General features: G+C 37.1%; 1 protein-coding gene across 1 annotated transcript; it reads left to right on the top strand.

The window, feature by feature from the left end:
* Positions 1-696: 696 nt before the first annotated feature.
* On the top strand, positions 697-1,867 carry LOC311289831 (uncharacterized protein; the record flags this gene model as incomplete). The annotated part of the gene is made up of 2 exons (XM_084408078.1): positions 697-1,050; positions 1,163-1,867. Exons 1-2 carry the CDS (start codon positions 727-729, stop codon positions 1,865-1,867), a joined length of 1,029 nt encoding a protein of 342 aa, XP_084264204.1. The 5' UTR covers positions 697-726.
* Positions 1,868-20,889: the final 19,022 nt, after the last annotated feature.

The following is a 20,889-nucleotide window of genomic DNA, read 5'->3' as shown; positions in this document are numbered from 1 at the left end:
ATACCGAAGTCCACCCTGTCAGACCACAAGCTGGGGAAATCTGAATGTGGTCCTCATCCAAATAGGGCCCTTACCCTGGAGGAAGAGGAATCGTTAGTGAATTATATTGTTTGGATGGCAGATCATGGGTTTCCTCTTACAAGAACCATAGTCAAGTGTCTTGCCCTCGAGATAATAAAGGAGAGCAGCCGGAAGACTCTGGTCAACCTGGAGACGGGGTTGAGTGACAACTGGTGGGTCCGCTTTAAAGTTCGCCATCCAGAGCTGACCACCCGGACACCGGACTCCCTCGATAGGGCCAGGGTCCTTGCCGCAACACCTGAGGGGATAGATAATTTTTTCAATTTGCTGGTTAAAATTATCGACCTCCACAGTCTCCATGACAAACCTCACCAGCTGTGGAACTGCGACGAGACAGGCTTCGGAGATAAGCCAAAGTCGAAGGAGAAGGTGATCTGCCAAAAGGGAAAGCGCCACATCTACCGGCAGCAGACCACCACCAGGGAGCACATCACTGTGCATGTAGCAGTAAGTGCAGCTGGTGAAAGTGTCCCTCCCTTCATTATTTATCCCCGCTGCCTTCCCAGTGTGGCGTATGCCTTGGGTGGGCCAGAAAATAGCCTTTACGGTTATGCAGACAAAGGCTACATGACTGCAGAGCTATTTTTGAAATGGCTGGACCATTTTATCAAGTATGCCCCTCCTGCACGCCCTCTAGTACTTATAATGGACCAACATGAAACTCACTGTGGTCGTCACATAATAGACGTCTGCAGGGAAAACCAGATTGAGATTCTCCTCCTTCCCCCCCACACAACTCACATGCTGCAGCCACTGGACATAAGTGTTTTCAACCCCCTGAAGGGAGTTTTCAGCACCCTGGCCAGTCGCATGGGCCTGGTGAGAGGAGACATGGTGATTGGCAAGAAGCACTTCTCCTCTGTGCTGAAGCATGCCTATGAAAAGGCCGTCACTGCAGCCAACATCATGTCAGGATTCCGGAAGGCCGGCATCTATCCTCTGTCAAGAGAAGCAGTGGACATGACACAGGTTAGGTTCTTTATTGTATTTTCTAAAAATATTCCTATTAATTGTGTTATGTAACTTAAATCTAACATAATGTGAAGAATACCAGTTTTTAACTTGAGCACTCTCTATCTAGATTGTAAAGCTTGTGCCCAGTGCAGCTGCTGTGCCCACCTCCTCCACGGCAGCCACTGCTTCCTCCTCCTTCACTGCAGCCGATGCGCCCTCCTCCTCCTCCATGGCAGCCACTGCTTCCTCCTCCTCCATGGCAGCTGCTGCTCCCTCATCTGCTGTGCCCAGCTCCACCACAGCAGTAGCTTCTTCCTCCTCTGCTGTGGCCACCTGTTCCACTTCACCGTTCTGTCCTACTTGCAACAAGAGCACAAAAAATTACTTGGTGGAAACTGGCCTCATTCCACAATATTTAGCGGACATCCTGGTCACACCCACCTTTGGCCAGAGAGCGGAAGGGATACGGCGTCGGGTGCCACTGCAAGCCCGGGTCATAACAAGTGACGATTATGTGGCACACCTTGACAACCTAGAGGCAAAAGAAAAAGAAAAAGAAGAACAGAAGAAGAAAAGGAAGGAGGAACAGGAGAAGAATAGGGAAGCAAAAAGGGCTAGACAGGCTAATGCAGCGAGAAGAGGAGCGCCTGCGATGGATGATGGCAGCTACTGTTCTGTTTGCAAAAGCAGTTTACCACCAGGGTCCAACGCAGAGGTGGACGAGTGGATCCAGTGCGACCTCTGCCAGCTGTGGTTCCACATGGCGTGTGTGGACACAGACACTGTCCCTGACGGAGAGTGGCTGTGTCACAAGTGTGGTGTCACTATGTAAATATGTAAATAGATAGCCTATAGATAGATAAACAGATAGAATAGATAGTTAGATATAGACATTATATATATAGACATTATATAGATAAACAGATAGAATAGATAACTTAGTTAGATATAGACATTATATATATATATATATATAGACATTATATAGATAAACAAATAGAATAGATATTGTTAGATATAGACATATCATTATAAATTGTTATTGTTAAAATTAAGTTGTTATTTTTGTGTTATATTTGTGTTCATTCTGTTTTTGTTTTTGATCAATTTTATGTGTTAATTAGTTCTCTTTTGTAATAATTAAATGCGTTCAATAATTCAACAAATTGGCAGAATTGTGTTTATTTACGGTAAATAAATCCTCCACATGACTTTACATGAGCAGTATTTCTAGCTATAACAATATACTAAGATTATTTAAAATTCTTAAATATGACATTAAGGTTAGAATATAATACTGCCATGTGCTTCACATGTGCAACCGTCGATGCCATGTGCTTCACATGAGCAACCGTCGATTAAAAGAGTGTATAGACGCTTATAAATAATAAATATACAACATATGAAGATTAATATCATTATTTTACCAATTTATAGTTGTTAAAATGTATGTGTTTTATATTAGAAATGACTCCTTCTTACCTGTCCGAAACACGGTGAGTAAAAAAATTCCAACCGTCCGGAACCAAGGGGCAACATTCTCATCTGAAAAATGAAGCCTACCCGGAAGTGCGAAAAACTGCAATACATCGAAAATCCGCTAGGGGAAGGTCCCAAAAGGGAGCAAATGTCCATAGCCCCCATGTTAAAATGTCCGTTTTCACAGCATAAATTCATGTTTTTACAGGTTGGTCCCATGGACTTTTATTGTATTTTTCGATAGGTTCCGAGTGCCTGACAACGGCGAGGGTAGTGAATTTTTTTCTAACTCGTTAGTTTAGATAGTATTTAGATATAAAATGTATGACAAATAAGGGCGTGGTTAACTTTGATTGACAGCTTGATTGACAGCTTAGGCTGCGCCAACTGGAGAATGACAACATAAGAAGCGCCATTTTTTAACACATTTGAAATATAATACTACTGTTTCTGTATCATGAAATGTAGTTTTAAGAGTTTTTCAGGCGAGAATGTAGTTGTTTAAAGCTCAAATCTGTGGTTTATTTAAAGATTTATGAAAATTTTATCCAGTTGTGAGATCCAGCGATGATGACCGGGCGCTCGGCGCATGTACCCCGCCTGCAACAGCTTTTCCTCGGCCAGTCGTTCGGCGCTGACCCTGGCGTCTCTGTAGTGGTTAAACATGAGGTATAATTCGTCTTGTGTAACGTTATATCTAACGGGCGATTTTTGGTTTTGTGAATCTATAACTTGTTCCCTGGCCAATCGTTTTGGCTGAGGGGAAGTTTCATAACTTTATAAGCTATTTAACTTTACCGTTGTATGGTTAGACTAGAGCGCTGACTTTGTATGTTTGACTGAATTGTTTGCTTTATTTGTATAGCTTCTTATACCTTTTACTTATACTTTTATAATGGCTAATATTGATAAAACTGAAATTTAACAAAAAGAGACTGGGTTGAGTTTTGTCATTTTAAATTTTAATGCAACGAAGATGATCTGTAATGTTGTTTACTGCAAAATCTGTTGTTTAGTACAAATGCACATATTGCCTGGACCATATTAAAATGTTTAATATTTTTATATTATATTTAAAACGAAAAGAGGCAGGTTTGTGTTTTATATTTTGTTTTTTTTATAAATAGGCAAACGTTATGTGCAGTGAATATAATCAATACGCATTGCCTGAACCACATTTGTGTGGCTATAATGTTTAAGATTTCTTTAAATGAAAACGAAAAGAGTTATTATGGTGTTTTATAACATATTTCGTTGCCTAAAATATACTCAAAGATGACCGGAGTAGCACAGTGAGCTGAGTGACGCGCGCTGTGTCAGAAGGTGGGCGGGGTTAGGATTTCCCAAGATTTCCCAAGATGGCGCCGCCCATACCCCCCATAAACGGCTTCAAAACCGTTCTTCAGAAAGTCTATGGGTGACGTCACAGACGCTTTGTCCATATTTTTTACAGTCTATGTCCGGAACACAGTGAGTCCTCACGGTAATCCGGACACTGCGTCTCCCGGCGGTTTTTTCAAGATTTCTCCAAAATGATTGGTCCAAAATGTGTCAATCAAACTTTGGAAACGTGTGGAAGGCATGTCCCCAGAGACAGACGAGCCAATCAGGTTTCTCTTTCCGCGAATTGATATCTTACAGGACTTTTTACTGTGGAAAGTGTCCGGAATACAGTGAGTCTACGTTAGGTACTTAAATAGCCAAATCTCGTTGAGTATGAATGCGAACCGGACATCTGCCATGTTGACGTTATCATGTGACCTACGACGCATTATCACACGCGCAACAACTTAAAAGATTTGAACGACACGTTTAATTCATCTATCTGTAAATATTGATATTGATTAAACTTGCTCATTTTGAAGAAACTGCTGCCCATTTATTTTGTGAATACATTTAGGGTTGATTAAAGTTCTTATATTTAACCCTACTAATGTGACCCACCGTTTTATCCTTACAATATTATTTATTTTTATTACGAAATCCCAAAATGGTCATCTCTTGAATGTTGTTAATTTCTTTATTTTATATCCAAACATTTTTATCCACAAGCAAAAGTGGCTAACTGCTTTGTTTTCCTCTTTTTCTTGTTGAATTTAACACTCGTTTCATCCCTCAGGCCTAGTATATATATATATATATATATATATATATATATATATATATATATATTTTTTTTTTTTTTTTTTTTTTTTTTTAAATGTATTATAATGAATTATTTAAGAAAAAATATATTAAAATATTCAACCTTGTACTAGGTTATTTTTTCCTGTGTAAAAAATCTCATATTATGTATGCAAACCCATGATATATATATATACACACCTCATAACATCAGTAACTCAACAGCCCTACCTAGAGCGGGTTTCCTCAGCGTTTGTAATGTCTGCACAAAGGGCAGCTGTGCAAAGATTTGCCTTTGGAGAAAACTGTTGATTTTATACTCAAATTTAAGTATCATTAATATTAAAAATTAATATTACCCCAGAATGAATTGCATTGATATCCCACCCCAAAACATACAATAATAACAACGATAAATGCTGACCAATACTTAATTATATTACTTTTTACTGAAAATAGTAGTAAAAAGTATATAGTGAACATATCTACATTTGCATTCAAACAATTAAATAAAGCATTAATTAAATAATTATATTGTATTTACTGACAACAATGAGAAATATTAATAAATTAGTAAAAGAATGAATGAAAGTCACCATCACACAATAAACAAATGCATACAAGTCAACACATGAAACAAAGCTTTATTCAAACTACAATCATGTATGTAGGCTGAAGGCGCTGAGGTTGTTGTGTGCTGTGTTGTGCTTCACAATCTGAGGCAATAAGGGCAGGTGGAGTGATGGAGGGACTCGTAAGGGCAGGTGGAGTGATGGAGGGACTCGTAAGGGCAGGTGGAGTGATGGAGGGACTCGTAAGGGCAGGTGGAGTGATGGAGGGTCTCATGAGGGCTGGTGGAGTGATGGAGGGTCTCGTAAGGGCTGGTGGAGTGATGGAGGGACTCGTAAGGGCTGGTGGAGTGATGGAGGGACTCGTAAGGGCTGGTCTCGTAAGGGCAGGTGGAGTGATGGAGGGTCTCGTAAGGGCAGGTGGAGTGATGGAGGGACTCATGGCACCATCTCCAGGATTCAGCTCTGGGCTCCTCATCCTCAGTGCTCACACCAGCCTGCTGACATTTCAGATTCTACAAAATGCACAAACATAACACAAAAGCAGTAATTTTAACCACACAATGTCATATGATTTCAGTATTATTTAGAAGACAAAACCACTTTTTTTCCACAAACGCCGCCATCATCTTCCCTTGCAGGTCCTGCTCCACCACAAAAGCTGTGCAGCTAATGCACAGAAATCAAGAATCAGAAAAGTGCTGTAATAGCTCTGTTTGAAATTATAATAATTAGTTATTGTTATTAATTTCTGTGGTATATTCACTCAAAGCCTTTGATGGCAGCATTCAGCTTCATGAGCCACTCTCCACCGGATAAACACACATCTGTTCATCTACCCTGTAACATCCAGACAAGATTCACATTACCTCTGTGATTTATGAGCTTGTTTTAACTTTTTATCCAACATAAAAGTTCCTCAATTTATCAACAGTACTAATGGACAAATAAAATAGATAACTTATGTTTAGTTTATAGATTTGTTCTTCATAATAGCACACATTCATCACTCAGATGTCTATTTCATAGAAAATTGTCAAAACGCTGTGAAAATACAGACCGGAAGTCAAAAGACAATGAGCGCAGCGCTGAAAAGGGGCGGAGCTACATAAGGTCTATAGAGGAGCCTCGTTCCATTTTCTAGAACCGTTGTGTCTGCCTGGAAGGCTAGTTTTCATTTTAATACATGAGAATCTCCTCATGTTAAATATCTACGTTGCTGGATTTTACTGCTTGCCCTGTCATAAGCGAAGCGTCCTCCACTAACAGGTCTTATCTTTTAGCCAGTCTCTGCCTCTTACTCTCTGAGGCTAGCCGTCTGAGACTTTCCGTCTCTCCTTTTTTCACGGCTTTCTCAATCTTTACGGCTCTCTCGCTCATAAAGTTATTTGTTATACGCGCGTTCAACCCTATCTGGGTTTTTCCTTTAAATAATCTTTTCTAGATTATTACTTTCTGGCTAAATTTCTCTTAGTCGACTTTAATTTTATTTCTTATGTGCACATTATTATTATGCATTATAGCATTAATTTTTCCACTCTCTCGGAATTTTATTTTTATATTAATCTTTGCCCTCTCTAGTTGTATTTTTAAATACTATCTTTTCCAGAAGTTTCTCTTAGACGTCTTTTATTTTAACCCCTTTTGGGTTGTTCCTTTAAATAATCTTTTCTAGATTATTAACATTTTTGGGGTCTTACAGGTTGCCTCTTAGTTGGTAATTTACTAGCTTTCAAAGTTTGTACTCCTATACCCAAGCGTACGAGTGCGGAAGCGAATGGGCAAGCATTGCTCGATCGACCGTGGCCAGGGGTCGATGGATCAATGCCCCTAAAACGTTGGGCGCCATGTTTTATGGTGTGTACTTTAATCTTAACACCTTTTACCTATTTATTTATTATTCTCAGGTAAGGTAAAGAAAGTCAAATCTGACCTAAACCGTAAGCATTCAAAAAGTACTAACAATCTGTGGTATGTTCGCATTAAAAGTCTTCCAGCATCATAAATCTAAGTCTCGGTAGGCAGATTTTGTAATCAATTAAATTTATTTTAATTGGTTACTTTTCTTTTATAATAAACAAAAATATAAAGGCAAATAAAACTTCATCGTTTAAGTATAAAATACAATAATCACGTCTTGAATCAAAGGTGTAGTAAGCTCTGGGCTTCTTCTCTTCTGCTTGGGGTTTCTTGTCCTCAGCTCTGGGCTTCTAGGCGTCGGGGGCACTGGCGTACCAGTATCCCGAGGGGCAAATCAGTTCATCAGTCTTTTATACTCCTGTTGTTTACAACAGGCGTTGGGTTGTCACTCCTTCAAACTCCTCCAAAGTTTCCCAGATCCTTCTCCAGGCAGGTGCAAGCGGTCCACCTCTTCATGTCCTTGAACTACAGTAAACTCAACTAAGATGGCTGAGTTCATTTAAAGTTCTAGGAGTCTAGCGCACACACATAATCACACTTTTCTGCTCCTCTTAACATGGGTTGGCACAGTCACATATACATACATAACCAATTACTGTACTGTACTGTAATGCCAAAACAATATAAGCCATCTTTTACAAACAAAATAAATAACAACATTGAATGCAATGCATTATATCCAATACACTGGCTAAATATGTGTAACAAAAAGGCATCTATAATAAACAGGGAGGCAGGTAATTGCATTTTCTTGATATTATACAACAAGATACAATGATTTATGCAAAGTGGAATAACGAACCCTTTTTATTTAAAGGCAGTGGTGAAATCCTAAAGAATGGAACCGCCTCTCTTGAGGCTGCAGTCGTTATTGAGGTGGCAGCCCTTTTTTTCCGAATGATCATCCTCTGTCATCCTTTTTTCAGATTCAGCATCCTCTGTATCTGAGTTGCTGGAGCCCCCTTCAACTGTAACAAAACGAGCAGTCACATTCTTTAAAACTAAAAGTAGATTTTTACAAAGTGCGGACACTTTGAATTGTTTAAAAAAAAGACATATACACATAAGTAATTTACTTACAGTTGATGTTTGGCGTTATGTCCTCCAGAGATTTTCCTTTAAATTTGCCTATTCCACTTTGCAGGGCAAACAGAATTCTGCTCACTTTTGCCACTTGTAAGGTTTCTTCAGGCAGTCTGTAAAACTCCCTATGGACTTCAATGTTGTGACCCATGAAAGTTGCTAGTTGGTCTAGTTCATGCGTTTGCAGGTTAAGTAGCTGAGAAACTGTGGCTACATGTTTTCTCAACTTTGTAGATGTAATGTTTTCTGGGTGTTTAGCCCCACAGCTTTTTGCAAATCGCTTTAAGCAGTCACAACCACGGATGCTCTCCTGTGATCCATAAAAAGGACGAGCAAATATATAGGGATTGCTAGGGGAAATCCCAACATCTTCTCTAGTTTTAATTAGAAGTTCCACAGATTCTGTGACATTTGTTGTAAATAGTACTGGTACTTTGCGGCCTCGTTTCCCCCGTACCTCTACTCTGGTGAGATTCTTACAGAGTTTCTTCTCAAAAGGTGAAAGGCTCTCCATAATTTCATCCTGAATCATCTGTTTGTTTCTCTGCAGGTATGTTTTGACTTCCATCCTAGAAACCTCACCTTCTCGACGCCGATTGAATAATATCAGCTGTGCTAGAGTCACCTGAGAGAGATCACTCCATGACCTTTGTGATGTGTGTTCAATGTGTGCTTTTTTGTTGACCTCCTCAAGACACTTTAGATGATCATGGAGCTTCTTTATGTCTTCTGCTAAAGGCAGCATTTGTGGACTGTTCCACTTTTTCTGGTACAAAGTTTTCAGTGCATTAGATGAAACATGAATGGTCCATTCCAGTTCAATTAATTTACTGAATTGCTCTGCTCTTCCCTTCAATGCATCATCCTCTTGACGTAAAGCCTCTCCCTGCAAAATGTATGACACTTTCACAAGGGAATGGCGCAGTTTCAGTGCTGTTGAAGGGACTGAGAATCGGTTGGTTGAGGAATCAAATCCAGTCATCTTTTTTACTCCTTCAAGTACTGTGTTGAACTTTCCTGGGTTGATCAAGTCCTTCAAAGCAACAATGTCTTTGTCAATAGTTCTTGTCACTAGAAGAAGTCTGGCAAGTTCTCTCATCTTATTTCTAATGTCTGCCCGGTGCCGTGAAACTTCTCCGTTTTTGAGGAACATTCTCTCACCCAGTGACAGAATCAACGGGTCAGATTTCACCACTTGAGTAACGTTATCATATGTCATATCTTCAATAATATTTTTAAGTCCACTGGAAACTTCAGAGTCCATTGGCAACAACAGAGAACAACTTGTCTGAACTTTTCGTTTCACTGGCATATTCTCTTTCACTTGTAATTTGCAACGTTTGTGATGTCTCCAGAGATCTGTTTTGACATACATAGCAAAGCAAAACTTGCAAGGCAGATAGTCTATTGCTGTTGACTCACGAGTTGCTTGTCTTTTTGGTATGATCTTTCCTTTCCCAGAGGATAGGACTGAACTGTTATGGTGGTAGTTTCCCATGTTCCTTATTTTGGTTAATAAAAGAGTACGCATGGTTGAGCCTCGGATGTGTGCAAGTGCCTTTGCAACTTCAATTTTTTCAGAATGTTTCTGCTGTAGATGTCTTGCAATTTTTGGATAAGGCTTCTCACAGTAAAGACAGTAATTCTTCTTGTCATAGATGCGTTGATGTACACTGTTTGAGGACATTTTCACTTGTATTTGATGTTGTTGAGAGCTACAGCCATGGGCACTTTCATCTATTTCCATCCAACTCTTCATAAGTGGTTTTCCTCGGATGCGGTCTGCAACTTGTCCTTCAGCTTTTTTTGTGATTTCCAGGGAAAGGGAAACCTGTTGTTCAGTGTTGTTCTGAAATAAAGAACCACACAACTGAAATGTATTTGTAAATAATAACAATGTTATAAATTAACCCCCCCCCCCCCCCCCCCCCCCCCCCCATCCCATATATTCCCCTGTATGTTCATGTAATAAAACCCCTAATTACCATTTCTAACTCATATAAGTCTTCCTCAGTGTGAGAAGATGAATCCATCATGTCACTGCAAACACTTTCTGGCTTATCACTGTCAGTACTCTCTAGGATGTCCATCTCATCTGACGTTTGGGGACAGAAATCTGCTGTATGGGTTCTGTCCTGTAAAACAGTGTGTGAAATCCATGTCCATGTTTGTTTTCTATCTAGAGTCTGCTGTTTATCTCATAACACTGTGTTTTAGAATCACTGTTGTCTTTTTGGTATTAAACTTTTTTTTTTTTTTATGAAAATGAAAAGTACTTACTTCATTTTCATTCACATTGCTGTAGTTGTTTGTGATTCCAGTGTAATCCGACTGGTGTATGAAACCTGTAAATGTACAACAATTGTTAAGGATATCCAATCATTTAAGGATTTTTTTCTACATTCTTGTAAAATCTACAAAGTTTTATTAATGAGGTGAAGAGAAGAGTGTAAGTCTTGGAACATACATGTGAAAGACTGAAGGCATTCCTCAATGGTGGGACGTTCTTCAATCGATTTAGACAGCATTCTGCTAATAATATCTTTTTGTCTTGTCCATCTTTCTTCACATTGAAGAGTGAAGTTACCCATTCTGACATTTTGAGATAGCCCAACTGGATCCTTGGAGTAGGGTGTAGTTGTCTGATAGGGGTGTTGCCCATCCGTCAGGATGTAATGAGCCAAGCATCCTGCTACCTACAAAATAAAATAATATTTCAAAAATTTCAGTAATGGTCACAGCTAAACTGCAGAATGAATAAAGATGATTGAAATGACAAAATGCTGCTGTGCTCAAATGAAAGCTGCTCGGAATATTAGCATTCAGAACAATTGAACATAGAACAAATGTATGCATTTTTGGCAGAACTGGTGACAAATCATAGTGGTCACATACTAAAATAGTATTATAACTGCATACATGTAACCTGTTAATCCATTTGAACCCAAACCCAAGAATTGTCATCCCCAAATTAAATAGGGGATGTTCATGAAGTTCATTGTTCATGACATTTTTGGAATAGAAGCATAGTTGTAGTCTCATTTTAAAGAAGACACTTAGCAATTTGTTGTCATAAAATCATAATTACAATCATTAAGAAACATAATATATAGGCTTAAGTGTATTGTCAAGTTTTTAGAAAATATTTTTCTCATTAATATTTTATGACAAAACAGAAATTGGTCCTTGTTAAAGTACAGAAACCCAATGAAGCCACAGGCCTGACCATGTTTAATTTCAAATCTGCAGATGTTAACTCTAACGGCCAGATTAACTAACAGCTTACTCCAGCGCAAACCCTCTTTTGTCACTAAAAAAAACTACTGTCATGATTTAGGCTACATGAAAGAACTGAACAGTTCAAAGTACAATGTTTTAAAATGTTGGTAATTGCAACAGTGTTAAAGTAGCATATTACAACATAATCTATTTTGGTAACAGGTAAATAAGGGATAATTGGCATATTAACACAGCATCAAACCAAGACAATTTATTAGATCAAAACCATGTTTTTGCTCCTAACTCTCTTATAAGGCCATTCAAGTATTTAAAATACATTCCTTCTGTGATCTGATGAGGCTTAGAGGATAGGATAGTTTACATACTGTAATAAAGGCTAAGAGCTATAATAGTTAATGGCTATAATAGTTAATGCACTTCACAAAATTGATAGCAAAAAATTAAATATATTTTCTTTCTCATGGTATTATCAATATGGTACACGATTATCCTATTGAATCGTAAGGGTCAAAAGTACTCGCAAAGTAGTCCAATTACATTACATAAAATGATTTAGATTACAGGATTGTAAATTATTTGTAAATAATATTATAAATTATTGTAAAAAATTAAATAAATTGTATTTAGATTGTAATCTAGATTAGATTTCATCACTGACTGCAATTTGTGTCATGTAATTTGGAATGAGTAACTGTGTACAGTACAATATTTAAGTTATAACCAGCACTGTGACTGGAATTTCATGGAGCATCATAATTGTATTTGTTTTAGTAAACGTTCTTGACTTTCTGCACGAGGTCATAATTATTTTGTTAGTGAATGGAAAAGACAATACATGCTCTATACCAGTGTTTAATGCTCTATACCAGTGGTTTTCAAACTTTTGAAATGACCATTTATTTATTTTTTGTTTACTTTCTATCACCTTGTTTGTGGAGTAAAATGAACAGAACTGAGCTGCATATTTTTGCAGTTTTTTCTTTCATTTTATTGATCTAATATTATTTAGCATATTTCCTTATATAGGCCTATAGACTATTATTTTATATTATTATTTTTATTTTATTTTATTTTTATGTAAGTCCATTTTCATTAAATCATCATGACGACCCATTGGGTTTGAAACCCGCTGCTCTATATTGGTTACATTGATTCATTTAGGATAAAAATATAAATAAATAAAACTCCACTCTGAAATGTGAATTAATAATGAATATCCATCAATATTTTTCCAAATGTGCTCACTTTTGAACTAAAAACCCAGAGGAATGTTGGGAAAGTCTCAGTTACGTATGTAACCCTTGTTCCCTGAGTAGGGAACGGAGACGTTATTCGTCGTCACTCGTAGTGACTATGAAAGGGAACACTTTATTTTGATGGTCCCTTTTGAACATTCTACTAACTATAAATAAATTTGCAGCTACATGTCAACCAACTGTAATTACAGTATTAGTAGACTATCTGCTTAATATCTGCTAACATTTTATTGTGATAAACTCCAATAGACATTATACTGACTAAATGTAACTTTGCAAATACATGTCAACTTATTCTAACTCTAACCTACTTATAGTCTCTAGTCTACTTATACTCCTCTAGTACTCTAATGAGAATTAGTTCACATGTAGTTGTAACATTACTTATAGTCAACAGAATGTGTTAAAGGGACCATCAAACTAAAGTGAAACCGAATTTGTGTAGTCAAATGCTTTCATGATGACCATATAGCAGATTTTTTCCTCTGACACAAATTAAGAAATTAAATTACAGTCACCATGAGATATTTATAATAAAACAGAGGTCAAACATTTAGGCTTGAGTCTTAAACCTTTTAAATAATGTATAGTTTGCCTTTTATTATTTTTTTTACATTAAATCTTAAAGTAACTTTGATATAGTGTAATTAAAAAACACTTCTGTGTGCCGGCGTCCTCCCACAAATTAACAAGTTTTAACATGATATTTCCAACCCTTACCTGGATATCTGATTCTTTCTTGTACTTGTATTGCATGCCTCCAACATCTTCATAACTTGACCAAGAAATAGATCCAGCCATTTGAGAGAGCAGTGTGGTTTGTGCCAGATCAAGTTTTCTGCTTGCTCCAAAGTCTGCGATGTAGAGTTTATTGTTGATATCTGTAGAAAAGTAAAAATGCTCATAAAAACTGTAACACTTAAAATGATATCCACATTATCATATGCTCATGCATTTTAAATGAGAATTTCTGCTGATATTACAGGATAATTATAGCTATGGCTAATCCACAGACTGCTCTTACCAAACAAAATATTTTCAGGCTTCAGGTCTCTGTGCAAAATTCCATATGAATGCAGTTCCTGAAGTCCTTGCAGTAACTCCTGGCAGATCTCTAGTCTTCGATTCTCTATCAGGCTTTTTCTTTCAGGAAAATCCTTATTTTCAATCAGCTCCATCAGATTATATTCACAAAGAGGTGAGACAAAATAGGCAAAGTAAGTGTCTTCCAACACTGAAATGTGTTGCAGAAGGTGCTCTGCTTGTACATTTTTTGAACTCAGGAAATGAGCCATTTCCAATTCAGTTTTGGAAACATGTTTGGCAACTCGTTTCACTGCAACTTTGCAGTTGTTGAATACTCCTGGGAAAATCTCAGCAGCATTGCATCCATTTGCAATCTTCATTTCTGTGTTGATAACAAGGTCATCAATTTTCATCACACCAGGCTTTAAATCAAAGTTTTCAAATGAATTCTTCCATCGTGATTCCTGTAAAATGCAAAAAACCAAAAGCATATTGAAATGTAAAAAATGTTTTACAGTGTATATTGTTATTAGTAAACTCAGCTGAAGGAACAGACCTCTCTATATATATTTACCATATTTTCCTTGATCTCTCTGAATGTGGAATTACTTGTTTTCTGAAACAAATTACATTAAAAGCAATCATTAATATACTTAAATTAAGTATTTAAAAAAACATTTTACAAACCGGTAATATACGTGCATATTTACATTGGAAGAGGATATAAATATTTTATAGTGTTAGCATTTACAAATGATCATAAAATATATAATGTTCAACTTACCTCTTAATTTGGAAAGAAAAAACTGAGATGAGAAATGGCTCAGTGCGCTTTTTATGAGGATCTTGTAGGTAGATACAGTCTTTAAACTATAACAGAAAGATAACTCTCCAATGTAGGAAACAATCGCGTATAGGAGCTGTCTTCCAAATGGCAAAACTGAAGTGTGAGTTAGGAACCCAGAATAGATGATACACATGCTGCTATATCTGAGCAGTGATTGGGCCCACGCCCACAGATTAGCCACAATTACCCACCATTACTATTGGTTCTGTTATGCAAATTTATCTGTGAATGAAATCAAACAGCCAGTTCAAAATAAGTGTATAGTCCATTGGTTTTAAATTGAGTTCAAATTGTAAACATCAGGAAAAATTCCTTTTCCTCAATTAGTATTACATACATTATAATTACTCACTTTTTTCTGTACGTATAGAGCACAGAACACGAACCTATACCAATGGCAGATAGAAATGATAAAGTTAATAAAGAAAAAGTTAAAGATAATATTGAACTATGGGATGGCACAGCATTTAAAGAAGGGAACGAGATCAAATTAATTTTCTATTTAAAAGATTTTCATTTGCAGGATCCCTTTTCCTTAATAATGGTAAATTACTTACAGATGTAGCATTTACATAATGTATTTCAAAGTTAACATACCGCATTATGACCTGGAGCACAAGAAAATATTAAATGATGATGTGGATGTAGACAGGAAAAAGTCATTTCCCACAATGTAAATAAATATAAAAATCTTCTCATTTAATGTAAATCAAATGGTTATATAGGACGTAGCATATACCATGGGCATTCATATTTATGTTGGTTTAACTTAACCTTTATACCACATCTGAAAAGAAAGCTCATACCACTTACTTAATAGTACCTTGTGTTGAATCCAAGCGGCAACCTCCCCGTCTCTCTCTTGAAACCAACACGGAAGTGAGTTAAACTGCAATTCGTTGACTGGCCGCTTGGCCTGGCTGCAGAAGTGAGTCAAATCTGTATCTCCCCCATGTTAAAATTACCAACTTTACAGCAGAAAAAAAGCATGTTTACAGCCTGGATCTCTATGTGGCTTTGGTCTATACTGCCCTTCATAACAACTGTGAGGGGGGTGAATTTTTTTATAACTCATCCGTTTAGTTGATTAATATTTAAAGTTCTGCATAATTAAGGGTGTGTCCACTTTTGAGTGACAGGTGGATTCCCGCTGATGTCAATGCTAGCCGTTTGTTTGCTGTTAGCCGCGTCACTTCACCTCAGCAAATGTTAGCTGCTGAACTTGCCACCTCTGCAGTGTTTTGTGCTTTTTTTTGGGATTATTTCATACAATTTAATACACCCATTACTTCACCCACGGCTTTGGATTCCGTCGTTGTCGTCGAGTATCATTCGAGAGAACAACCAGCGCTGTATTTCAGTTGTTTTCCTCTGTGAACATGCACTAATGGATGTCTGACAATTTCGTTGGTTTTTGGAGTTTTCAGATTTAAAAACGTCTATAGATATAAAGGCTCGTTCGTTCTGCTCTCACAGAACAGATAGATTATAATATGTTTAACGTTATGTACCGTCAGATGAAATCCTGCAGGTGTCGGCGCTTTCTCCGTCCATGCAATAAATGCACATCATTGAATGAGCGCGGATTTCTAGCGCATTTACTTGAACTTCATAGGCAATATATCTATGGTTTAAACCGTTTGAGAGGCGGCCAAAATCTGAATTTAAAATGGACTGAATAAGCTCTCTACGAACTTGACGAGCGATGCCGCGCTGACGGACCAACTGTTATGCACATAAATCACTGTCACACACACTCTCTCAGAGTAATAGTTACTGCATAATACATTTTCAACTAGCAGAATAGTACAGAATCACAATACACACTCTCACTTGTAGCCATGTCTTTTAATAATATTTCGAAGGGCAAAAACAGGAACTTTTCATTGGCTTTACATCATCAACTGTCACTTTAGCGCGAGGCCCTGTGCAGTCGCAGACTTGGTACTTTCCATAGGGTACTTTCAGTAGCATATAGCATTACCTCCCAAGCCTGAGCTAACCTATGGAGCTAACTCGATCACGTCGAGCGGTGCGTGTGGTTTCAGATAGCCAGGCTCCTCCAGCTCCACTCACGCCCCGCCTCTTTGCCCATTTTCTGTTATCCGAGAGTGACGCAAGGTGACGCGAGGCCAAGATGGCGACGGCCGACTCCGCCCACTTTAGGCTTCAAAAATGCTCTTCAGAAACCTACGGGTGACGTCACGGACACTACGTCCATATTTTTTTACAGTCTATGGTTGAATCACAAAAAAAAAAAAAAAAAAAATGCACACAGAGTGCTTTATCAATTGTTTTACGTAGATAGGATGACTTCTTTTTAAAACATGTGTACTTTTTAGGTCTAAGGTAAAACTTTCACAGTCTGTGTCTATGACATGCTGTCCTTTGAAGCTCTTCTCCATAGAAATGCAAATTGCCTGCGGTGGTAGTGGGGGTAGGGTAGCAGCAAAGTCCACCCAGGGACTGAAAAACAGCCGTGAGAAACCATCTGATCAGAGCAATTGGGATATGTTTCAATCAGCTCTGTAATTTATATACAGTCAAGTCACACCACAATTATTTATACCACTTTATACATTATAATTCTTTAAAATGTTCTAAGACAGCCCCCATTTTACCAGGTGGGGAATAAATGACACACATTTTAAAGGTATATAAGCTCAAATATAAAAACTGTAATACAATTGATAATAATTGATAATACATAATTTAAATGTATAAAACATGGATGTGGCTGTGGTCTAGAAACCACGTCACGTTCCGTTTCAAATTTGAGGTTGGTGTCTCTAAAACTATGCCCTGTTTCACAGACAACGCTTTCTCAGACGCATGTTTGAGCTGTTTTAACTGAAAACATATCTTAAAATATGCCATTGTTTTGTCTCAAGATTCACACCAGTAATGTTTTTTTTTTCTATGCAAATAATCAAATGAATCTACTTAAAAATATATATATATATATATATATATATATACTGTATATATATATATATATATATAAATATATATTCACCTATCTTATATCAATCTTTCTATGAAAAGATAATCAATTTACAAATCACAATTATAAGATTGTTACTATATTTACTTGAAAAACTACTGATTGCTTGCTTTGCACTTCTCACAGAGATTAAGAAATTTATGTTATAGAGCTAAGGAGGTTAAATCCACAAATATCTTATCTGTTATCTATAAGCCAACTGCAATTAAGACATTTGATCAAGAAGTTCATTACAAAAAGGACATATAGTACAGAGAAACTAACTGTTGGAGCGGGATTTGAACAAATGTGTTTTACCGATGAGCCTAAGTGGTTCAAGAGTGGAGCTTTAGCTTGAGTTGTGAGCAATTTAGTGGAGCACACTTGCATCTTAGCTCATATGCTCTGGAGTGGGTTTCCCAAAAGCATCATTAGCCAGCAATGTTCGCAAGTTCCATCATTATCAGCATAGTTCAACGAGTCTGTGTTTCCAGAAACCATAGTTCCAACGAACATTTGTAAACAGCATCGCAGAGTTGTGGTTTGAACAACAGCTCTCGACCTGTGATTTGAAGCAGAGTTTCTAGTTTACATGGCATGTGGACTGAATAAATCATTATCTTTAGAAAAATAAGCAAGCTGACATTCAGTACAACCTGTGTCTTTTATTTAGAATACATACAAATGTAATTTACGTCTTTTAGTTTGTCAAGAGATTTAAAGCACCGTTTTTGAAGAGTGCGCAAGCTCTACTATGTAAGAACGAGCCTATGATTGAATCTGGAAATAAATCTAAATAACTGAGAAAAATTAGAAACAGTCATGCCATGTACTAACATTATATGTTTGATATTTAATTTATATCAAAACATCTAGCATTAATTTGATCTCAAACAGATTAATTAAAGAAATTATACAGATGATACACTTGTTACAACTGAACTGGTTATTTACAATGATTTGTATAGACAGCTTAGATTAATAGCTTATTTAAAACAATGATATAGTCACCCCCAATTTTGGTGAGTGATGCATTTATGACATAGCCAAAATAAAAAAGTTTCTGCTCAGAAATCATTGAATAGACACATAACCAACATATATTTAGAAAGCCATCACTTGAGCGTTTACAGTTCAAGACTCAAAATTCATCAGACTGTTATAAATATTGAGATATATAAGCTCAAACATAAAAACATCAAATATTAAGAATATATTTATTAAATGTATAAAATATTCTGAGGTTCAGAATATCAAATCTGAGGATGATCTCTAAATGCATTTTATGAAGCCTATTGTAAGACCAAGGCTTTGGAGAAGTTTTAGAAAAGGCTGATAAGATGCTTATCAAATGTTTTATTGCCCTGTAAACACCCATTTACAGTCTTTGACGAATGTCTGGTGAGGAGAAATGGCCCATTCATGTAAATCGACGAACATTTAGCACCTTTTCAAGAGAGAGACTTAATCTTCATTATTCTTTTATTCTTATTCTTTTGTTTGAATTCAGCCATTATAGCCTGTATCCCTGTATTTTTTGCTTGGTCATCTAAATCTCTGTCATTTCACTATGCAAGAGCAATCCATCTATTATCTTAAGTCTTGTTAGAAAACCAACAACAACAACAAAAAAAACTGTTCTTGAATTAAATAAATAAATAAAATGATTGTATGAAATAGGAAGCTCATGTAGAAGGTGCATTAGCTCAACAGGTAGCCTCAAGCTACATGACACAATATCATTTATTAATATTACACTGTAAATGATTTCTGTTGTTTTCACAGCATTATACTGTTTTTCTCAACAGTTTCTTGCTGTATAACCTATGTACAGTATGTTATTGTAGATTTTGTTGCTTTCACAGTATTATTTTGTATTTTCAACAGTTATGTACTGTGCACACAGTTGACAGTATGTTACTGTAGATTTTCAATGCATTCTGGGAAATTATTAGTTACTGTAAATCTAAATACAGCAGTGCAAATTGACCGCGAAAAACACCACTTCACAATTCCACAAGTAAAATTGCTAGCCTACTAACGTTATCCTTACATAAAACATTTTCAGGACTGGGTGACCATTAACAGTCTTAATTTCTGTCAGTGGGGGGTGCATGAGAGCCCATTTGAATGAGTTTTTCTGTTGTGTCAGTGCATCGATAAGACCTGTCGTTTCTGCCGACCTGGAACTTCGTCAGATATGGTAAGTAATAAATCTTAATATTTGTATGCATGGATTCTAGCTAATAACTTTAAAATGATTTAGAGATTATGACCAGGATTTAGATATTTAATTAAATTTATTCTCAACATTTTACTATAAGCTGTGTACAATATGATACCCACACAGCAAAGGAGTCCGTGGCGGACCCGCCCTCAAGCCGCCAGATCCGCCTGACTGTCAGATTCGTTTCTGCTGCGCTAACAGGATCAGCCCTGCCTCCAGGATCGGCCCCGCCTGCGCTTTTAATCAGCGGACCCAGAACAGATCACATACGGATCCGCACTTCGGACGCGCCTTAACATTTGCCCCGCCTCCTGACGCACTGTCACCTCGCGGACTCGCTACAGACGCTGGGCGGACCCGCTGACTAGGGGTGTTCGGTTCCGGTTTTTTCGGTCCTAATTTTGGAGTCGGTGGAATCGACTCCTCGACTCCATTTACTTGGAATTAAAATAGGGTCAGGATTCAGAAGGTGCGTCTCAATATGCTTCCTCACTTCTCGCTCGTATGTCCTACGACCCTGAAACCGATCGAGCTCCGCTCTCATGTAGGACATCTAAATTCTTTAATTCCACCGGGAGGAGGGCGAGGAACAAGGAGGCTTCCTGAGGAGTCAAGAGCGAGGATACAAATGTTTCCTATACTAAAATGTTTAATCAACTAAACCTTATAAATCCCCCTCCTTTTCACATCGCAGCTTCTTCAAATCATATTTAAGTGTGCAATATGTTAGTATTAATCATTAAACTTGTAAAAGCAGACTTGTTTTAGACAGTGTATTTATCTATTTATTTTGTATATTATTTTATATAATTGTAATTATACATATATAAATTATACTATTTAATGTAGTGAAGCTATGAACTTTAACTTAAGCATGTTTAACTTTTTTTTTTTTACTTTTTTTGTTTAACATTGAAAAATATTTGTTATATTATTACCAATAATAACTGTTGTTTAATAATAGTTTTTAATGCACTTGTCATTTAATAATAGAAAATGAACTTCATATAGAGTGAGTACATGCCATTTCACTAATATTAATGTTCCATCCTCGCATCCTAAGGGGATGGAGGTAAGAGGAAAGGAAACAAGGATGCATA

This window comes from Rutilus rutilus (assembly GCF_951802725.1).
Source record: "Rutilus rutilus genome assembly, chromosome: 4".
NCBI lineage: Eukaryota > Metazoa > Chordata > Actinopteri > Cypriniformes > Leuciscidae > Rutilus > Rutilus rutilus.
This window is presented reverse-complemented; position numbering and strand designations above follow the sequence as displayed.